Source organism: Ursus arctos, unplaced genomic scaffold, assembly GCF_023065955.2.
Source record: "Ursus arctos isolate Adak ecotype North America unplaced genomic scaffold, UrsArc2.0 scaffold_36, whole genome shotgun sequence".
Taxonomy (NCBI): Eukaryota; Metazoa; Chordata; class Mammalia; order Carnivora; family Ursidae; genus Ursus; species Ursus arctos.
This window is the reverse complement of record NW_026623050.1, coordinates 8,938,563-8,956,587: the sequence shown is the minus strand read 5'-3', so window position 1 is coordinate 8,956,587 and position 18,025 is coordinate 8,938,563. Positions and strand designations below refer to the sequence as shown.

Sequence of the window (18,025 nt, the reverse complement as noted above, 5' to 3'; positions counted from 1 at the left end):
TCTGAGTCAGGAAGAGGCAGCACGGACAGCAGGCGACCCGGCAGTTCTCTCAAGGCGGAAGGAAATGGCAAAGATGCAAGAACGACCCCCCCCCACCACCACCCAGGGAAGGACAGAGCCCCCAGCCGGGAGTTTGGGGCCGCGGCGGTCCCACCACGGCGGAAACTGCCCGCGTCTCACCCCGTCGTGCGGGCTCTGCACCCACCCCCAGCCCTGCTCCCTCTGCGTCACCTGCAGACCCCAGAAGATGTTGCTGGCTCCCGGGCCCGGCGCGGGGTGCGGGCTCCGGGAGACGCGGGGCTGGGGCAGCGGCGAGAGCTGACCGGCCAGGCCATAGTGCTCCAAGAGCACGGCCGCCAGCGCCGCTGCCGCCAGCCCCGCGACCACCCTGATGGCCAGCGCTGCAGCCATTCCGCTGGCCCCGGCGCAGCCCTCACGGTCCCGGGCTCAGCCCCTGCGGCGCCCCCGGGAGCTGCTCTGGCCGCACTTCCGGACTCTATGGTCGCGGGGGCCTAAGGCGCCACGCGTCCACCGCCGCCGCACCTGCACCTCGGCCGGCACCTGCCACTCGCCAGCCGCCCGCGTCCCTGGGCTGGGTTGGCAAACGGAATGCGGGTGAAGTAAAGGAAACCGAGACCCCCACCGCCAATCAAGGTTGCCGAAGCCTGGCGGGGACAGAACCCTAGTCCAGGAGGCGGAGGTCAAAGCCCTGGCTCCGCCTTAGTCAATCATTCCTGACTCCGGTGGGTCAGTTTCCTTACCCATAAAACGGAGCTAATGATGCCTCGCGTGCGTACTTCACAGGCTTGTGAGAATCAAAGTATGTATGAGGACGCCATTTAAATTACTGTACAGATGTGACAGCTGGCTTTCTCTCGGTCCTTCTGATTATTAACAGCGTGTTTCCATAGGTTTAAAATAGATGTAGCACGTATGTTTTGTAAAGTTTTTTTTTTCCCTAAACCTGATTTCTTACGCACTTGGCTATATAATATTCCGTTGTCATGTTATACCGTTCATTTAATAAACTGTAAATACTCCCTATGGGCAGTCACAGGAGAAGAATTAGATTCGGGTTCTGCCCTTAATTTATCTAACCATTCTGTTATTGTTGAACTTTTGGATTACTTATATTCGGAATGTTCTGAATAAACATTTTTGAATAAACATTCTGAATAAACACATCGCTGTTCTGAAAAAAACATTTTTATACAAATATCATCCTTTTTAACACCTCTTTGAATTATTTTCTTGGGATATGTTGCCAATATTGAAGTTATACCAATTTCAATTCATTAAATACTTTGCGTACCTTTGGAAAGCAAGACATTGATCTAAGCAGAAAATATAAAGAAACATAAGTAGCTAAAGAACCATGGTTCATTATCTTAGAAGCTTATGTAGGAAAGAAAAATACACAAGTAAGTTTAATATAAGACCAATATGCTATTTGGCACAAGAGACAACAAGATATAAAAGGCCAGAGGACGTTTAACCAGTTCAGATCACATCTATAGAGTCAGGAAAAGCTTAAGGAGGTGGCATATGGATATATGGATAGTATTTCTGAGTGGCAGAGATTGGGGATGGGGTGGAGAGAAGCACCTTCCACCAGGACCTAACATGAATCAAAGCATTAAGGTGAGAAAATGCAGGACACATTGAGAAGACAGTGAGTACCTCAGTTTATCTGGGTCTAGGGTATGCCTAGGGGAATAGTGGTAATTGAACCAGACCTTTAGTTTGAGCCACATTTTGGAAGGCCTGTGTAAATGCCAAGAGTGAAAATAGATTTGACAGCAGCACAGGGAACCAACTGGACAGAGGAGAGGTATGGCAGAGACTCCAGCTGGAAGGATATTGGAATAATCTGGTGCTATGATCTGAATGTGTCCCCACAAAATTTATATGTTGAAATCCTAATACTTAATGTGATGGTATTTAGAGATGGTCTCTGCCCTTATAAAAGAGACCCTAGAGAGACCCCTCGCCCCTTCCACCATGTGAGGACACAGTGGGAAATTAGCAATCTGCAACCTGGAAGAGGGCTTCACCAGAATCCAACCATCCTGGCACCCTGATCTTAGAATGCCAGCCTCCAGAACTGTGAGAGATAAACTGTTGCTTACAACCCACCCAGTCTGTGATATTTTATTTTAGCAGCCCAAACAGACTGAGACTCCAGGTAGGGGGTAACTGCAAAGTCCTGAAGAAGGAAGATGGGAGAGTGTGACACTGAAATTACAGAGGAAGGATCAGATGTAAAATAATTGTGAAGACCGAAACTACAAAATTTGACAGCTGATTGGATATTTGAGGGAAGAAAAAGAGACAGTTAAAAGTTAGTGCCAAAATTTGGAACCCAAGTGACAAAAACCTAGGACTATAATGTATGTGTGTCCATATGAATAAAGTTTTTGGTTTTGTCTAATATTACACTAGAAAAATATCTGTATGGATATCTTTAAACCAAATTTGGAGGATATGTTTGAGAAGATCTGATTTAAAAACACAGGCAATATGGCATAGATAATATGCATTCGGAGAGGTCTTAGAGGAACCTTAAAAATATGAGAATCATTTTCCAGAAATGGAATACAACAAGAATCTGTGTGATAGATGATAGCAACAGACATACTATTAAGACATTTTGGACTGAGAAACATGGTTTAAAGTCACAAAGGCCAGCAGTCTGGATTGCAGACACTGAATTGTAACCAAGCTGCTTCACTCACAGTGTTCATAGTGAGTAGAAACAGGAGTTATTTACTTAATGATGGTTAATGATTCTTCAGGGAATACAGCTAATACACCATAAATCATCATACAAGGTGGTTCTCAGTTCCTAACAGCCAAAGGAGAAAGGTAGATTTCTTGTTATAAAGAGAACGAGCGGCAGTGTACCATGAAAGCAAAATATCCCAGAACTAAAGTCAAGGCAGAATGTATCACTTGGCCATTTCACAAACAATGAACATTGTCATCAACAGTCATAAAATGAACTATGTGACTCTCATAAACATGTAGAAATTATCTTCAGATTGCTATTTCTTATACTAACTTTGTATAAAAATCCAAAAATATGGGGCATCTGGGTGGCTCAGTCAGTTAAGCATCCAACTCTTTCTTTAGGCTCAGGTCATGATGTCCGGGTAGTGAGACTGAGCCCCACATCAGGCTCCGCACTCAGTGCAGAGTTTGCTTTAGGTTTTCTCTCTCCCTCTCCTTCTGCCCCTTCCCCCTCTCGCATGGGCTCTCTTTCTCTCTCTCAAATAAATAAATAAATAAATAAATAAATAAATAAATCTTTTTTAAAAATCCAAAAATACAGTATTAAATCATTGTTCTATGAAGTTATTTCTGTGGAGAGCTAAAGTAATGTAATCAAAATAGGTTTTTTGTTTATGTAAAGATTTTTAAATTTCAAAATTGTGATAAATATATAAAATTTACCATCTTACCCATCTTTAAGTATATAATTTAGTTCCATTAGGTATATTCACATTGCTGTGCAACCATCATCACCACCCACCTCCAGAACTCTACAGCATCCCAAACTAAAATGCTGTCCCCATTAAATATTGATGACTCATCCTCCTCTCCCCACTCCCTAAGAAATGTTTTCACCATGTTATAGCATGTCAGAATTTCCTTCCTTTTTAAGGCCAAATAATATTTCATTGTATAAATATACCTCATTTTCTTTATTCATTCATCTGTTGATGGACATGTGGGTTATTTCCATTTTTTGGTTATTGTGGATGCTGCTACTGTGAACATCGTAGGTACCAGACAGTTTTTCAGCTTTTTAGGCAGCACTCCATTCACTCCTTAGGAAAACAAATTTGAGGAGAATGTCACCTAGGCGGTTAAGGTTCTGTATAAGGAACCTGAAACACCTGCAAAGTAAGAAATCACAGATCAAGGAAATTCTCACACATGCTATAATACGATGAACCTTGATAACATTATGCCAGTAAAATAAGCCAATAAAAGTATAAATACTGTATGATTCCACCTATATGAGGTACTGAGAGTAGTCAAATTCACAGAGACAGAAAGTAGAATGGTGGCTGCCAAGAGCTGGAGAGAGGGGGAAATGAGGAGTTAAGGTTTAACAGATACAGATTTTCAGTGTTGCGAGATGAAAAAGTTCTGTAGACGGATGGTGGTGATGTTGCACAACAATGTGAATGCATTTAATGCCACTGTACAACTAAAATGTACACAATGTACACTTAAAAATGGTTAAAATGGGGGGGCGCCTGGGTGGCGCAGTCGTTAAGCGTCTGCCTTTGGCTGATCCCGGCGTTCTGGGATCGAGCCCCGCATCAGGCTTCTCCACTAGGAGTCTCCTTCCTCCTCTCCCACTCCCCCTGCTTGTGTTCCCTCTCTTGCTGCCTGTCTCTCTCTCTGTCACATAAATAAATAACATCTTTTTTAGAAAATGGTTAAAATGGGGCACCTGGGTGGCTCAGTCAGTTAAGCGTCTGCCTTTGGCTCAGGTCCTGATCCCAGGGAGGGATTGGGCTCCCTTCTCAGCAGAGAGTCTGCTTCTCCCTCTGCCGCCTCCCGCCCCCCTGCTCGTTCTCTCTCTCTCTCTCTCTCTCTCTCTCTCTCTCTCTCTCTCGTGCAAAAATAAATAAATAAAATCTTTTAAAAAAATGATTAAAATGGTAAATTTTGATATGTATATTTTACCAATAATTTAAAATTATTTTTAATTTTAAAAAATACAAAATAAATACTAAATTGGGGCACCTGGGTGGCTCAGGTCATGATCCAGGGGTCCTGAGATCAAGCCCTCCATCCTGCTCCCTCTCAGTGGGGAGCCTGCATCTCCGCCCCCCCCCCCCGACTCCCCCAGCTTGTGCTCTCTCACTCTCTCTTTCTCTCTCAAATGAATAAACAAAATCTTCATATAGAGAGAGATAGATGGGTAGATAGATAGATACTAAATTAAAAAATAAACATGGGAAGCTTGATCTTAGGTTACTATTAAAATGATCACCATTTAGGGGTGCCTACCTGGCTCAGTAGGTAGAGCATGTGACACTGGATCTTGGGGGTGTAAGTTTGACCCCACATTGGGTGTAAAGACTACTTAGCATCTTTTTAAAAAACACAATCACCATTCATATGTCATTTTCTGGTTGAGTAAAAGAAACAATGACCACACAGTCATTTTGGAATGAGGCAATCACAGCAAGTTTGGATGACACCAAATCCATTCTTTACATGTGTTTAAATGTATAATATAGATGGAAAAACAGTCAGGGTTGTCAGCTTTCACATTTCTGAGATACAAATGCTACTTTGCCATCCCTGCAATGAAGCATGAATCCAAAAGCCTTAAAAAGAAAAAAATGCAGGGGCGCCTGGGTGGCACAGCGGTTAAGCGTCTGCCTTCGGCTCAGGGCGTGATCCCGGCGATCTGGGATCAAGCCCCACATCAGGCGCCTCCGCTAGGAGCCTGCTTCTTCCTCTCCCACTCCCCCTGCTTGTGTTCCGTCTCTCGCTGGCTGTCTCTCTCTCTCTCTGTCAAATAAATAAATAAATAAGAAAAAAATTCAGAGAACTAATGCCCTCATCAAAAGTTAGAAAAAGTACCAAACTCAGCAATTAAAATTAAAAACTACCAGAGAAATATGTTGGTCATGTTATAATAATAATAATAATTATTATTATTATTTAAGATTTAATATTTTTAAAGACTTATAAAGACTTATTTATTTGAAAGAGAGAGCATGAGCAGGGGGGAGGGGCAGAGGGAGAGAAAAAATCCACAAGCTGATTCCCCGCTGTGTTTGAGACCCTGGGGCTCAATTCCAGGACCTGGAATCATGACCTGAGGCAAAATCAAGAGTTGGTGTTTAACTGACTGAGCCACCCAGGAGACCCTAAAGATTTTATTTCTAAGTAATCTCTACACCCGACATGGGGGTTTGAACCCACAACCCCGGGAACAAGAGCCACACACTTCACTCCACTGGCTGAGCCACCCAGGTGCCCCCATTATTTTTTTAATATTTAAAAGTTAGCCTTTATTTCTTAAGTTGATGGTGGATACTCTGGTCTTCATTTTACTGTTACTCTTTAACATGTACATATGTTACGTGTAACCTTTAGGATTATAAAATATTTACCATAGGGGCGCCTGGGTGGCTCAGGGTCCTGGAATTGAGCCCGGCAACTGAGCAGGAAGTCTGCTTCTCCCTCCCCCACTCCCCCTGTGTTTCTTCTCGCACTGTCTCTCTCTCTCTGTCAAATAAATAAATAAAATCTTTTTAAAAATAAAATATTTATCATAAATTCCTATGAGAAACATTTAATAAAAATGCAATAAATGCATACTTATTTTTTCCATTAAAAATATGGAAAATATTTAAATGTGTACTCTATTCAATCTGATATTTTTACTTAAAATAATTTATCCTAAGGAAATATATGGATGTTTATAGGGATTTACCAATAAGTATGTTTATTAAAGCAAGTTTATAATTGAAGAAAACTGGAAACAAAATACAGTAAATGTTCTACCGTAAGAGTTTTAAAAATAAATGACACAGCCATATAAAGCAATACCATGCAGTAATCTTAAAATAATTTTGGAAAAAACATTTATAGTATGAAAATACATTGATATCATGTTAATGCATATTTTGCAAAACTGTACAGTATAATGCCACTTTACACACACACACGATGCAGGCAGGCATGCACGCGCACACGCGCACACACACACACACACACACACACAGAAAAAAGCCTGGAAGCATATACACCAAACCGTCAATGATGGTTATTTTGGGATTCTGAAATTATACGAGATTATAGGTTATTTATATTTTCTCCTCTTTGCATATCCATATTTTCTGAGTTTTCAACAATGACAATGTAAAGAGAAAAAAAAAAACCTTTTATTTTGTTTCAGGTTAGCAATATTTTTCTATAAAAGACCAGAGAGTAAGTGTTTTAAACTTTGTGGGCCAGGGTGTCTCTGTTGCAACTATTCAAATCTACCATTGTGCGAAAGCAACCAAGTCAATATATAAATGAATAAGGTGGCAGCATTCCAATAAAGTTTTATTTATTTATGGACACGGAAATTTGAAGTCTATGCATTTTAAATGTATTATAAAATATTCTTCTTTTGATCTTTTTTTCAACTGTCTAAAAATGTTAAAACTATTTTTAGCTTGAAGAGTATATTAAAATAGACAGCAGGTGGATTTGGGACTATATTTTGCTAACTCCTGTTAAGGACAAGCTATTCTTTGCTCGTACAACTCATTTTCCTGCAAAGGTAAATTATCTTGATTTTTCCATGTGTTGGTTTTCCAAGTTCTTATCACTAATTCAACCTTAAACTCTTCAACAGTTGTCTAAACCTCTACCTGGCACTTTTAAAACCTTAAAGTATTGTGCCGTTTGTATTTTTCAGAAGTAGCCTCTCCCAGAGCTTTCTGACTTCTAAGCTGGCCTGTTTGCTCACCACACCTGGTGCACAGCTTACCAGCTGTATCTGGTATCTGCTTTCACTCTGTGCTTAGGGATAGATTTTTTGCTGTTCACCTGTTAGTAATACAGTGTTCCATGTATTGCTCATCTACCGTTTAATACTTTCGTTGAACTTTTTCTCCAAAGTGCCTTGCGCAGCATCTAGAAAACAATGCCTAAATATATATATAATATTTGTTATTATTACTATTATTTATTATTATTTATTTTAAAAACAATTTTAAAGGAATAAGATGCCTGGTTAGAATATACAGATGGTTGGTAGGCTGCATTGACAGGTGCTCAAACCATCATGGGTCCAGCTTGGGTCCTCCTTCCAGAATTTACTCAGATCCTAGACCAATAAATTTATTCATGTTTATTTCATCTGTTCACCAAAGCACTTGAACCCCATCACTGATGCAGCCTGCTGCAAACTGGGGCATACAACTCTCCACAAACTCGGTGGAAGGATCCACTTTGTCTCTCTCCAAGCCAGATTTTTTTCTCCTGGTAGGTTGAGCCATTTCTTGCATGTCTAAACAAAGTTCCTTCCATTGAGCATTCACTCTCATTCCTTCTCGGTCATGTGCACGTTTCTGTCCTGGCTCCTCTGTGAAGAGCGTGCTCCCTGGAGTTGTATGGATCTTGATCCACATCCCAATTCTCTCGTCCTATTTGTATTACCTTCAGCAAGTTACCTATCTATTTCTCTTCCCAGACTTTCCCCCCGTCTACCAGGGTTGAAATGCTTTCGTGGTTGATCACCTGCACAGACAGGATTGTCCGACCAGCAGAGCCCTTAAATGAAACCTCTGGGTTCAGAGCTGAAAGTGAACCTAAGATCCAGGCCTATGTGGACCCCTAACCTAGGTCTGACTCAATTTGAACCAGCAATCTGAGTTTCACTCCAGAAATGACTCCCTAAGTATGGATATCCTTATTTTTAAAATGAAGCCAACCCCAGAAATGAAATCTCTGAACCCAGGACTGATTCTCCTACAACTGGTGCTGAAGCCTCCAGTCCTGACTACTTTGTCACGTTCTCAGGATTTTTGCAGTTCTAGCATAGGGCTGATCTCTCCACAACTGTGGGAATGACCTTTGTCCAAGACTGAAAACTTCTGTTCTAATGTGACTTCCTCTCCATCCTGGTTTTGACCCTAAATACTTTAATGACCCCTGCTTCTCAGCTAAATATGGGAGTCTTTTTCTTCAAGTATAATCTGCCCCCACATGGGGCTGCCATGGTTCACAGACTTCCTGAGAGGAACAGAGAGCCCCAGTCTCTTTTCTTAGCTCAGAAACCAGCACTCTTGGGGCACCTGGGTGGCTCAGTTGTTAAACGTCTACCTTCGGCTCAGGGCATGATCCCAGAGTCCTGGGATCGAACCCCACATCCGGCTCCCTGTTCCCCTGGGAGACTGCTTCTTCCTCTCCCACTCCCCCTGCTTGTGTTCCCTCTCTCACTGGCTGTCTCTCTGTCAAATAAATAAATAAAATCTTAAAAAAAAAAAAAAAGAAAGAAACCAGCACTCTTGGAACAGCAACTTATAAATAGCAGCAGAACTGGAGTCATAAGATGGGGACAGTGGTATCATTCTATAATTTTTTTCTTTTTTGTTTGCTTCTTCTTTAAAATTTATATTTCCTTTAGTGAGTACAAAATTCAGTTTGGCTTTATATTGTTTTGTTTTCTAGATAAATCATGTAATAGTAAGTATCCTCCTGTCTGAAGTGTCTGGTTAACTTTTCCACCAAAATACCCCAAAACAAACAAGCATCAATCTAACCATTCACCACAGTGTAAATGTCTTTTCAAATTTACAGAGGGTACACTGGATTGTCTCTGAACATGCTTCATTTTTATATTCAAGTTACTGCCATTTAAAAATCATGCTCAAGGGCTTCCCAATAGCTACATTTCCAACAGACCAAAGATTATGCAAAATGAAAAGCAGTCTCTAATTAAAAGAGGAAATATTTCTTGACAAAGAACATGCCAGGCCCAAATGAGATAATCCCGTAACTCAGTCAATGAATTAGACAAATAAAAGGCTAAGAATTACCATACATGTAAATGAAAGAAGAACTAATATATATGTATGTATATATTAAGCATCTAGGTTGAACTGAAGGTTTCTTTTTGTAAAAGTTGCCAAATTATTTTTGTAATTTTAGCAAGATTATATCCCAGTTTCCTGTTATTCTTTCATTTAAAGTGCAATGAAATCACAGACGGAACAGTTTTGCATATTGGAAAATGAGAGAATCAGAAAACTTCTTAGAGGAAGTCACATATAAACTGAACTCTAAAAAATAAGCAGAAATCCCTTTATAGATAGAGGTGTTGTGGTGGGGGAGGGGGCATTCTAGGCCAAGGGACTAACCTATGCAAAACCACAGAAGTATGAGACTGAATGGGATGTATGGGGAAAATGGTGTGGATAGTTTAAAGTGAGGGGTGGCAAGGGAGATTAGACTAACAAAAAGTGTTTCAAGCCAGGCTGAGAAGGGCTTTGAATGCCATGTTTATGAGCGAAGTTTTATGCTATAGGGCACTTGTCTAATTTATTTAGGTAAGAGAGTCACATGACCAGATTTATATTTACAAATAATTCTGGCAGGAAAACAAGTGATGAACATGAGCAAGAGAGTGGAAATAGGGAGACCAGCTGGGAAGGTTGCTCTTCCCTAATCTGGATGAGGAATATCAAGGATTTGTACCACACAGGTGGAATCATGTAGGCACTACTATCATCCACATAAGAAAATATCCCAGAGAAAGAAGCCTATTAAAATAGAATCACTGAGGGTTTCTCAACTCTGATTGCTCATTAAAAACACTTGGGAGAGTTTTTTTTTTAATGGCTATTCAGGTCTCACTCCTTTCTAATTAAATCAGAATCACTACAGTGAGACCTGGTATTGGAATTTTTAAAAAGTTCTCAGGTGATCCTAACGTGTAACCCGGGTTAAACACCTCCAGCACAATCCATAAATGAGGACTCTAAAGAAAACGTAGTTCTGAGCATGGCTGTCCTACCTAGGAAAACTAACTAATGTATATTAGCTGTTGATGATACTTCAAACAGTAAAATGACACCTGAAAACTGACCTTGCAACTTACTTATTCACAAAAGTTATTGTGAGCCGATGCTAATTTAAAAAGAAATATGTATTTGCGGAAGAAGCAAAGAAATTCATAATCCTGTTCAAAAGTAGGTCAAGCCACACCTTGCTCTAAATCAGAAAAGAACAATGATAATTCATGTTTATATCTATTTTATCTGCTTCATGCCCTATAAAATGTCTAATATAAGTGTACTAGGATGTTAAATATGTGCCAGATACTAATATTTTTGCTTATTTAATAAATATTTGTATTAGAACATAGCGGTAAAAGAGACTAAAAAAAATTTTTTTATCAGAAGTGGGACAGTGAAGGGGTTAAAGACACACCTTTTGAAGACAGATAGACCTAGGTCTTGAATCCAGTTTTTGTCACTTAGTAATTGTGGGTTCGAACAAGCAATCTCATTTGTTCAAGCTATAATTTTCTTGTCTGTGCAATAGTGATAATAGGAATGACATCACAAAATTGTTTTCAGGGTTATACTTTAAAATGCATCTAAAGTCTTTAACATAGTAGCTGACATTTTTAAGTATGTGTCTTGTCTCCTGCACTTAAGGAACAAATTAGAGAAGGAATTAAATTGGGCCATGAAGAACTGTGACATAAGGCAGCATTATAAGTTATAAATAATTATTTAATAGTTTCATCAGTTAGGAACCTAACAGCTTCAGATAATAAAAACCAACTTTAGGGGCGCGTGGGTGGCACAGCGGTTAAGCGTCTGCCTTCGACTCAGGGCGTGATCCTGGAGTTATGGGATCGAGCCCCACATCAGGCTCTTCCGCTATGAGCCTGCTTCTTCCTCTCCCACTCCTCCTGCTTGTGTTTCCTCTCTCTCTGGCTGTCTCTATCTCTGTTGAATGAATAAATAAAATCTTAAAAAAAAAACAACCAACTTTAACTATCTTAAGAAAAAAGCACATCTATTGAAAGGTTATCAGAGACCCAAGGATTCTGCAAGAAGATAGAGACAGGCTTAGAAAAAAAGCAGAAACCCAAGGAACTGCCATGGACCAAGAAGCATGAGGCACACAGTTTCCTAACAAGAAAAGTCTGAATAGATATTGCTGCTTGAGGATACCAAGTAGGAATGAATTCTAATCACATGTTTGGGGACACTGTCTCCCTCCAACAAGACTTCTGACAATGGAAAGACTTCCTGCACCAAATCGAGAAAGTGCCAACAGATGCAGGACAGTCAGGAAACAAAACAAAAACAATGTCCATCCTGAACACTAGCAGGCATTGTCTTGTACAATGCCAGTCATTGAGGGTTTTAGATAAGAGTGTCTCATTAATCTTCAGAACCATTACATGGGGAAAACAGTCTCATTACCATATCTATTTAATATATGAGGAAACCAAGTCTCAGAGAGGTTAATTTGCTTAAGGTCACACAACCAGCAAATGGCAAAATAGAAATTCAAATCCAGAAAGTTTGATTCTAGACACTAGGTATATAGCTACTAGTTCCTCCAAGAGGAGGGAAAGATCCAACCACATCTGGCTAGATCACGGAAGACATTATCGAGAAGGACTTCTGAGCTGAATAGACTATCCATTCAACCATCTATCCATTCAAATATCCATCCAGATATTTAGTATTTTATCTATTTTAAGAAATAGGCAGATAAAATTTTTTTACACAGGGCTCCTGGGTGGCTCAGTCGGTTAAAGCATCTTCCTTCAGCTCAGGTCGTGATCTCAGGGTCCTGGGATGGAGCCCCATGTTGGGCTCCCTGCTCAGCAGGGAGTCTGCTTCTCCCTCTCCCTCTGACCCTCCCCTTGCTTGTGCTCGGGTACTCTTTCTCTGTCTCTCAAATAAATAAATTTTTAAAATCTTAAAAAAAATTTTTTTTTACATAAGTACTATATAAATATTTGTTAGAAGAAGAATTAGAAAATACCAGTTAAGGAGAAAGTAGAAAATTAAAATTTCCACATTTTTGCAGTCCAAGGATAACCAAGAGTAGTATTTTGGTGATTAGTATTCTTCATTAAATAAGTAGGTGCTTTTTTGTCTTACAAATAGAATCATACTGTTTTAGTAACTTGCTTTTTCCACCTAACAATATATAGTGACTGTCTTCTCAAGTTAATAAGAATGCCTCTACAACAGTAGCTCTTAAATTGTATGGTCTCAGGATCCTTTTATACACTTAAATATTGGGGACCTCAAAGATCTTCTGTTTATGTAGGTTTTATCTATTGATATTTACTACATTAGAAACTAAAACTGAGAAAAATTTTAAATGATCTGTTAATTTGTTCAAAATAACAATTAGCAATCCAATACATGTTAACAAACATTTTTAAATGAAAAGTAGGTTTTCCAAAAGAAAAAAATTATTGAAAAGTATGGCAATGTTTTACATTTTTTTTAAAAGATTTTATTTATTCATTCGACAGAGATAGAGACAGCCAGCGAGAGAGGGAACACAAGCAGGGGGAGTGGGAGAGGAAGAAGCAGGCTCATAGCGGAGGAGCCTGATGTGGGGCTCGATCCCATAACGCCAGGATCACGCCCTGAGCCGAAGGCAGATGCCTAACCGCTGTGCCACCCAGGCACCCCAATGTTTTACATTTTTGAATATCTCTTTAACAGAAGACAGCTGGGTTCTCATAGCTGCTTCTGCATTCAATCTATTGTGATATGTTGTTTTGGTTGAAATATATAAGAAAAATTGGCTTCACCCAGATACATAGTTGGAAAGGGAAGGAATATTTTAATGGTGTTTTCATATAATTTCATATAATTGAAACTACAGCAGAACTGGGAAAATAGTAAAAGCTTAAAGATCAATTCAATGTGAAATCTAAAGCCATATCAATTAAATTTTGTACTCCATAACATTAAATTCTGTTGGGTCTATTTACCAATGTGAACAGATCTTTCACCCATGCTTTGTAATATCTGCATTTGTCATATAGAAGATATTGGTTCAGTGAGTTATACAGATCTTCCAAATGTCAATATATTTCATTATACATTATCAAAAAAAGTCACACACGTTAATATCACCAATTTCCTTGGGACTTTGTCAAACTCACAGTGGCAGATATGCTCTCTACAGAATATTCTCTCAAAAGCTCTAACAGTAAGATAGACAACAAAAACTGTTTGTTTTCCTTGAAGAGAAAGGCTTTCTTGTTCATGTTTGAGAAAATGCCTGTCAAATACCTAAGTCTGAATAACACTACATATCTGTTACTTATTCTTTTTTTTATAGAGCTTTTATTCTACCTGGGTTTATTAGTCAAATAAGTTCATTATGTTACAAAATTTGCCAACAACACAAACTTGATATGATGAAATTTTCGTAAGTAATGTACACATAATTGTTGAGAACAAGTGAATTAAATAGATGTAAGTAGTGTTACAGGATTTTTTCCTTCTGTGCCCGTGGTTCTTGGTCACTTTGCTTGGAAGAATGAAGAGGTAGACCAGGTAGAGTGGTGGGCAGCAAAGCAAGGTCTATTGAGCGATAGTGAAGCAAAGTTTATTGAGTGATAGTACAAAGCTCCCAAAGGGGGGGGGGGGGACCTGAGAGGATTGCCTGTAATTCTTTCAAGTAAATGTGATAGTCCATGTAAAAAATAGCTGGTTCACCAGCAACTCAAGTACTTCTCCTCAAGTCAACTATCATATTTTTGTACACTGCAGAAAAGGTTTATGTGTGCTTCCCATACAAAATATCTAAAACACTCTCAGGTTGAGATTTAATAATATTTTTATTGTTTCATCAAGGACATTGGGAAACATGCTTTAAGTTCTTTTTTTCCCCCTTTTTTAATTGCAAGAGCATGGTGATCAAGAAATGACTTCCAGATCGCTCTGGTGACTTGTTGAATTTGGTGTCTCTGCTTTTATTTTGTGCAAAGGGGCCAGCAGCTTCACCCACCATTGCTTCCTCATCAGTTAGTACAAATACCACATGGTTTTAAAAAGAAAAAAGCACATAACCCCTTTGTTATTACCATAAAAATTTTCACCTCACAAACTTACTAAATTTTGGGACCTCTCAGCCAGTCTGTGGACCACACTTTGAGAATCAATGTTCTACAACATTTTAATGGCTGTAGAAAATTACATTATATGAGTGACCACAGTTTATTTAGCCAATGTCCTTTACTGAGAGCATTTATTTCTAATTTTTCTCCATTACCAGTAATGATGTAGTTTAAACTTCATTTGCATCCTGAATTATATCTTTAAGATAGAGCCTTAAAAATGGAATAAATGGGCCAACGAAAAGCATTTAAGAAAAAATGGCTTCTGAATATTGCCTTCCTATAGATTTATTAACATACAAGTGTATTTTATGTAACAGTATCCTTCCAGCTTACCAACATGGTGGTTATTTTAAGATTTTATTTATTTGAGAGAGAGAGAGAGACAGCGTGCACCAGAAGTCAAAGGGAAAAGCAGACTCCCCATAAGAGCAGGGAGCTGGTTGCGGGGCTCCATCCCAGGACCCCTGGATCATGACCTAAGCCAAAGGCAGACTCGCAACCCACTGAGCACCCAGGCACCCGGAGGGTGGTTATTTATTTTTTTAAAGATTCTATTTATTTATTTGATGGAGAGAGAGAGAGAGACAGCCAGCGAGAGGGAACACAGGCAGGGGGAGTGGGAGAGGGAGAAGCAGGCTCCCAGCGGAGGAGCCTGATGTGGGGCTCGATCCCAGGAGTCTGGGATCAGGCCCTGAGCCTAAGGCAGACGCTTAATGACTGAGCCACCCAGGTGCCCCAGGATGGTGGTTATTTTTAAGTTAAAACAAAAACGCCAAATTTACGAGCAAGAAATGGAATCTCGTTTTGCTTAATTTGCATTTACTAGGTTTTTTTCATATGTTTATAAAAATTAGTGAGTTGCATATTTATGTATTTTGCCCATTTTTCTATTGATATAGTAATCTTTGGGATTTTATCCGTTGGTCTGTCATGAGCGTTGCAGGCGTTTCTTCCCGATTTTTGTTTACTTTTTAATTCTGTGTAGTTTACTTTTATATATGTTTTAAATTTTAATTAAATTACCTATCAGTTTTTTTTAATATTTTCTGCTTTTGGTGTCATGCTTTAAAAAGCATCCATCAAAAAATTAAAACAGGGGCGCCTGGGTGGCACAGCGGTTAAGCGTCTGCCTTCGGCTCAGGGCGTGATCCCGGCATTAAGGGATCGAGCCCCACATCAGGCTCCTCTGCTATGAGCCTGCTTCTTCCTCTCCCACTCCCCCGGCTTGTGTTCCCTCTCTCGCTGGCTGTCTCTATCTCTGTCAAATAAATAAATAAAATCTTTAAAAAAAATTAAAACAAATTTTAAAAAGGCTCCTCCATCCCAATATTATACAAATATTTACTTTTTTTTAGTAAACTCTTAAGAATTATTTTGATGTATATAATCTGGGGTAGAGATATGACTTAATCTTTTTCCAAATAGTTAACCTTTAGCTCCTTCAAGCGTGTTAGATTTATCGTTATTTTCCCCTTTGTTAAAAACATACTATTAAATTATTGGTTTGTAAACAATTTAAAAATTTAAAACAATACAGATAAATCGAAAGTAGCTCTTGACCAACTGCCTCCTACCCTGAGAGCTATTATTAGTTTGTTGTTCTCCTTTTCAGGCTTTTTCCTTCGCATTTAAACACATAAGCGCAACTATTGGGTCCCGCCCCCCCCCCCCCCCCCCCCCCCCCGCCACTTAACTCATCTTTATCTTTCCACGAAGTTCTACCTTGTTGTTTGGGTTTTTTCACATTTTTCAACACATGGTGTTCCATAATGCGCATGATCATGTTTATTTTGTCTTCCCTCTACCGATGCATGACTACAAGGTTTCAATTTTTTAATATTCACCACCTCTCCTCAAAGCGGCTGGGGACCCGAGCTTTCTTGTGCGCATGTGCCAAGTGTCCAAGGGCTACATTCCTAAACATGGAATGGCTTTGAGTATTTCTTTTTCATTTTGTGGGTTCTAGGGAACCAGTGCGGGTACGTAGGGCAACAAACACCCCCAGACCAACAACCTGGCCTGAACGAGACGCAGAATAGGTTCTCAGCCCCTGACAGTCTTCTTCCTTTCAAAATGGACGCTGAATTTATTTTTTACCTCGTAGATGCAACAGTTCGCAGCAACGAAACCAGACGCACAATCATTCAGGCACCGAGGACTACAACTAAGAAATTACGGGAAGAAAAACCTCCAGCGTACGGGCCGTGACGCTTGCTTCCGGGAAGCGAACCGGAAGCCGCTCCTGGATTCTGCGTCAAACCCGACTTCAGGGGCCGTCGTAAAAGTGTCGCCCCTCGTTTCTTGGACCGGCCACAGGTTTCCGCTCGTCTCCGGCCGGGGGTCTGGAACTGCGGGTGTCAGTTTCCCTCAAGATGGCGGACGAGGAGGCCGGGGGTGCGGAGAGGATGGAAGTCAGTACGGAGTTGCCCCAGACCCCTCAGCTCCTGGCATCTGTAAGTCCTTGTAGGCAAGTTCCTTTTGTCCCCCCCAGTCCCTCCCTACCGCGCTCTGGAGGATGTCGGGCTTCACCCCTTATGGCGGCTCTGGGGAGGGGGAGTCCTATGGATTGATCTGGAAGGAAGCCATCGAATAAAAGTTAGTCATTTCCCGCATTCCTGCCGACCAAGTCTACGGAATATAATGACTTTGTCCTTTATTAGTCGTGACGAGTTCAAGCACGTCTCTATCCTTAAGTAGAAAGAATTGGTGATGTTATTAGATGGTCTGGTGTGGGGGCTGAGGCGGGATTAGAGGAAAAGCCATTTTTCGATAGACGCAGTGCCAACCCCTCTTGATGACAGGAATCCAGGACGCTGCACCTAATGTTATATTGCATAGCTGGCTGGGTGGGGCCTGATAATGGCAGGGAATACCGCCACTGTCAACTCGTCAAGATAAGGGGTGTAGGAATTGTAGTCTCTCATTCTAGTGTCTTGAGAACGTCAAGCTTAATTCCTCAATGGAGAAAACCGTCATCTGTCGCTTTTTATTAAAGGTGAAGAAGAAACTTCCAGACATTTCGAATCAGAGCAGTACCATTAATTAATATAGCAATTTATACTTGGCCCTTGTATTTTGAAAAAATGGGAAGTCAGAGACAGTGAGCAAATTTGAGTCTATAGTCTGGCCACGGGGTGAAAGCAGATGAGGAGGATAAGAGCTAGGGGGCAATATTGGGGAATGTTCTGGATGTCTCTGGACATCTAGTGGGGAGATATACAGGAGATATTCAAATATTGATCACTGCATGATATTAAGATTTATTGTTGCATATAGAAAAACGTAAGATGTCCACCTCTTTCTGAAGTTTTTTGGTTTGTAGTTTTAATAAACTCATTTTTGGACTATTTTAATCATGCAGACACTTCAGCATTG

At 40.2% G+C, this 18,025-nt stretch overlaps 2 protein-coding genes across 4 annotated transcripts in view; one reads left to right on the top strand and one right to left on the bottom strand.

Moving 5' to 3' along the window:
- Window positions 1-3,320, bottom strand: part of TMEM62 (transmembrane protein 62) — a 35,260-nt gene extending 31,940 nt beyond the window's left edge. For 2 of the 3 annotated variants that reach the window (XM_026479895.4, XM_026479897.4), the window contains exon 1: window positions 232-3,320. In XM_026479895.4, the coding sequence (XP_026335680.1) occupies window positions 232-411 (180 nt within the window). In that variant the 5' untranslated portion in view covers window positions 412-3,320. The remainder of the gene's footprint in view (window positions 1-231) is intronic. The other variant, XM_048218265.2, reaches the window with a different exon arrangement.
- Window positions 3,321-16,493: 13,173 nt separating this feature from the next.
- The window catches only part of UBR1 (ubiquitin protein ligase E3 component n-recognin 1), a 131,137-nt gene continuing 129,605 nt past the window's right edge, over window positions 16,494-18,025 (top strand). The window contains exon 1 of the mRNA XM_026479892.4: window positions 16,494-17,103. Within this exon, the coding sequence (XP_026335677.1) occupies window positions 17,023-17,103 (81 nt within the window). The 5' untranslated portion in view covers window positions 16,494-17,022. The remainder of the gene's footprint in view (window positions 17,104-18,025) is intronic.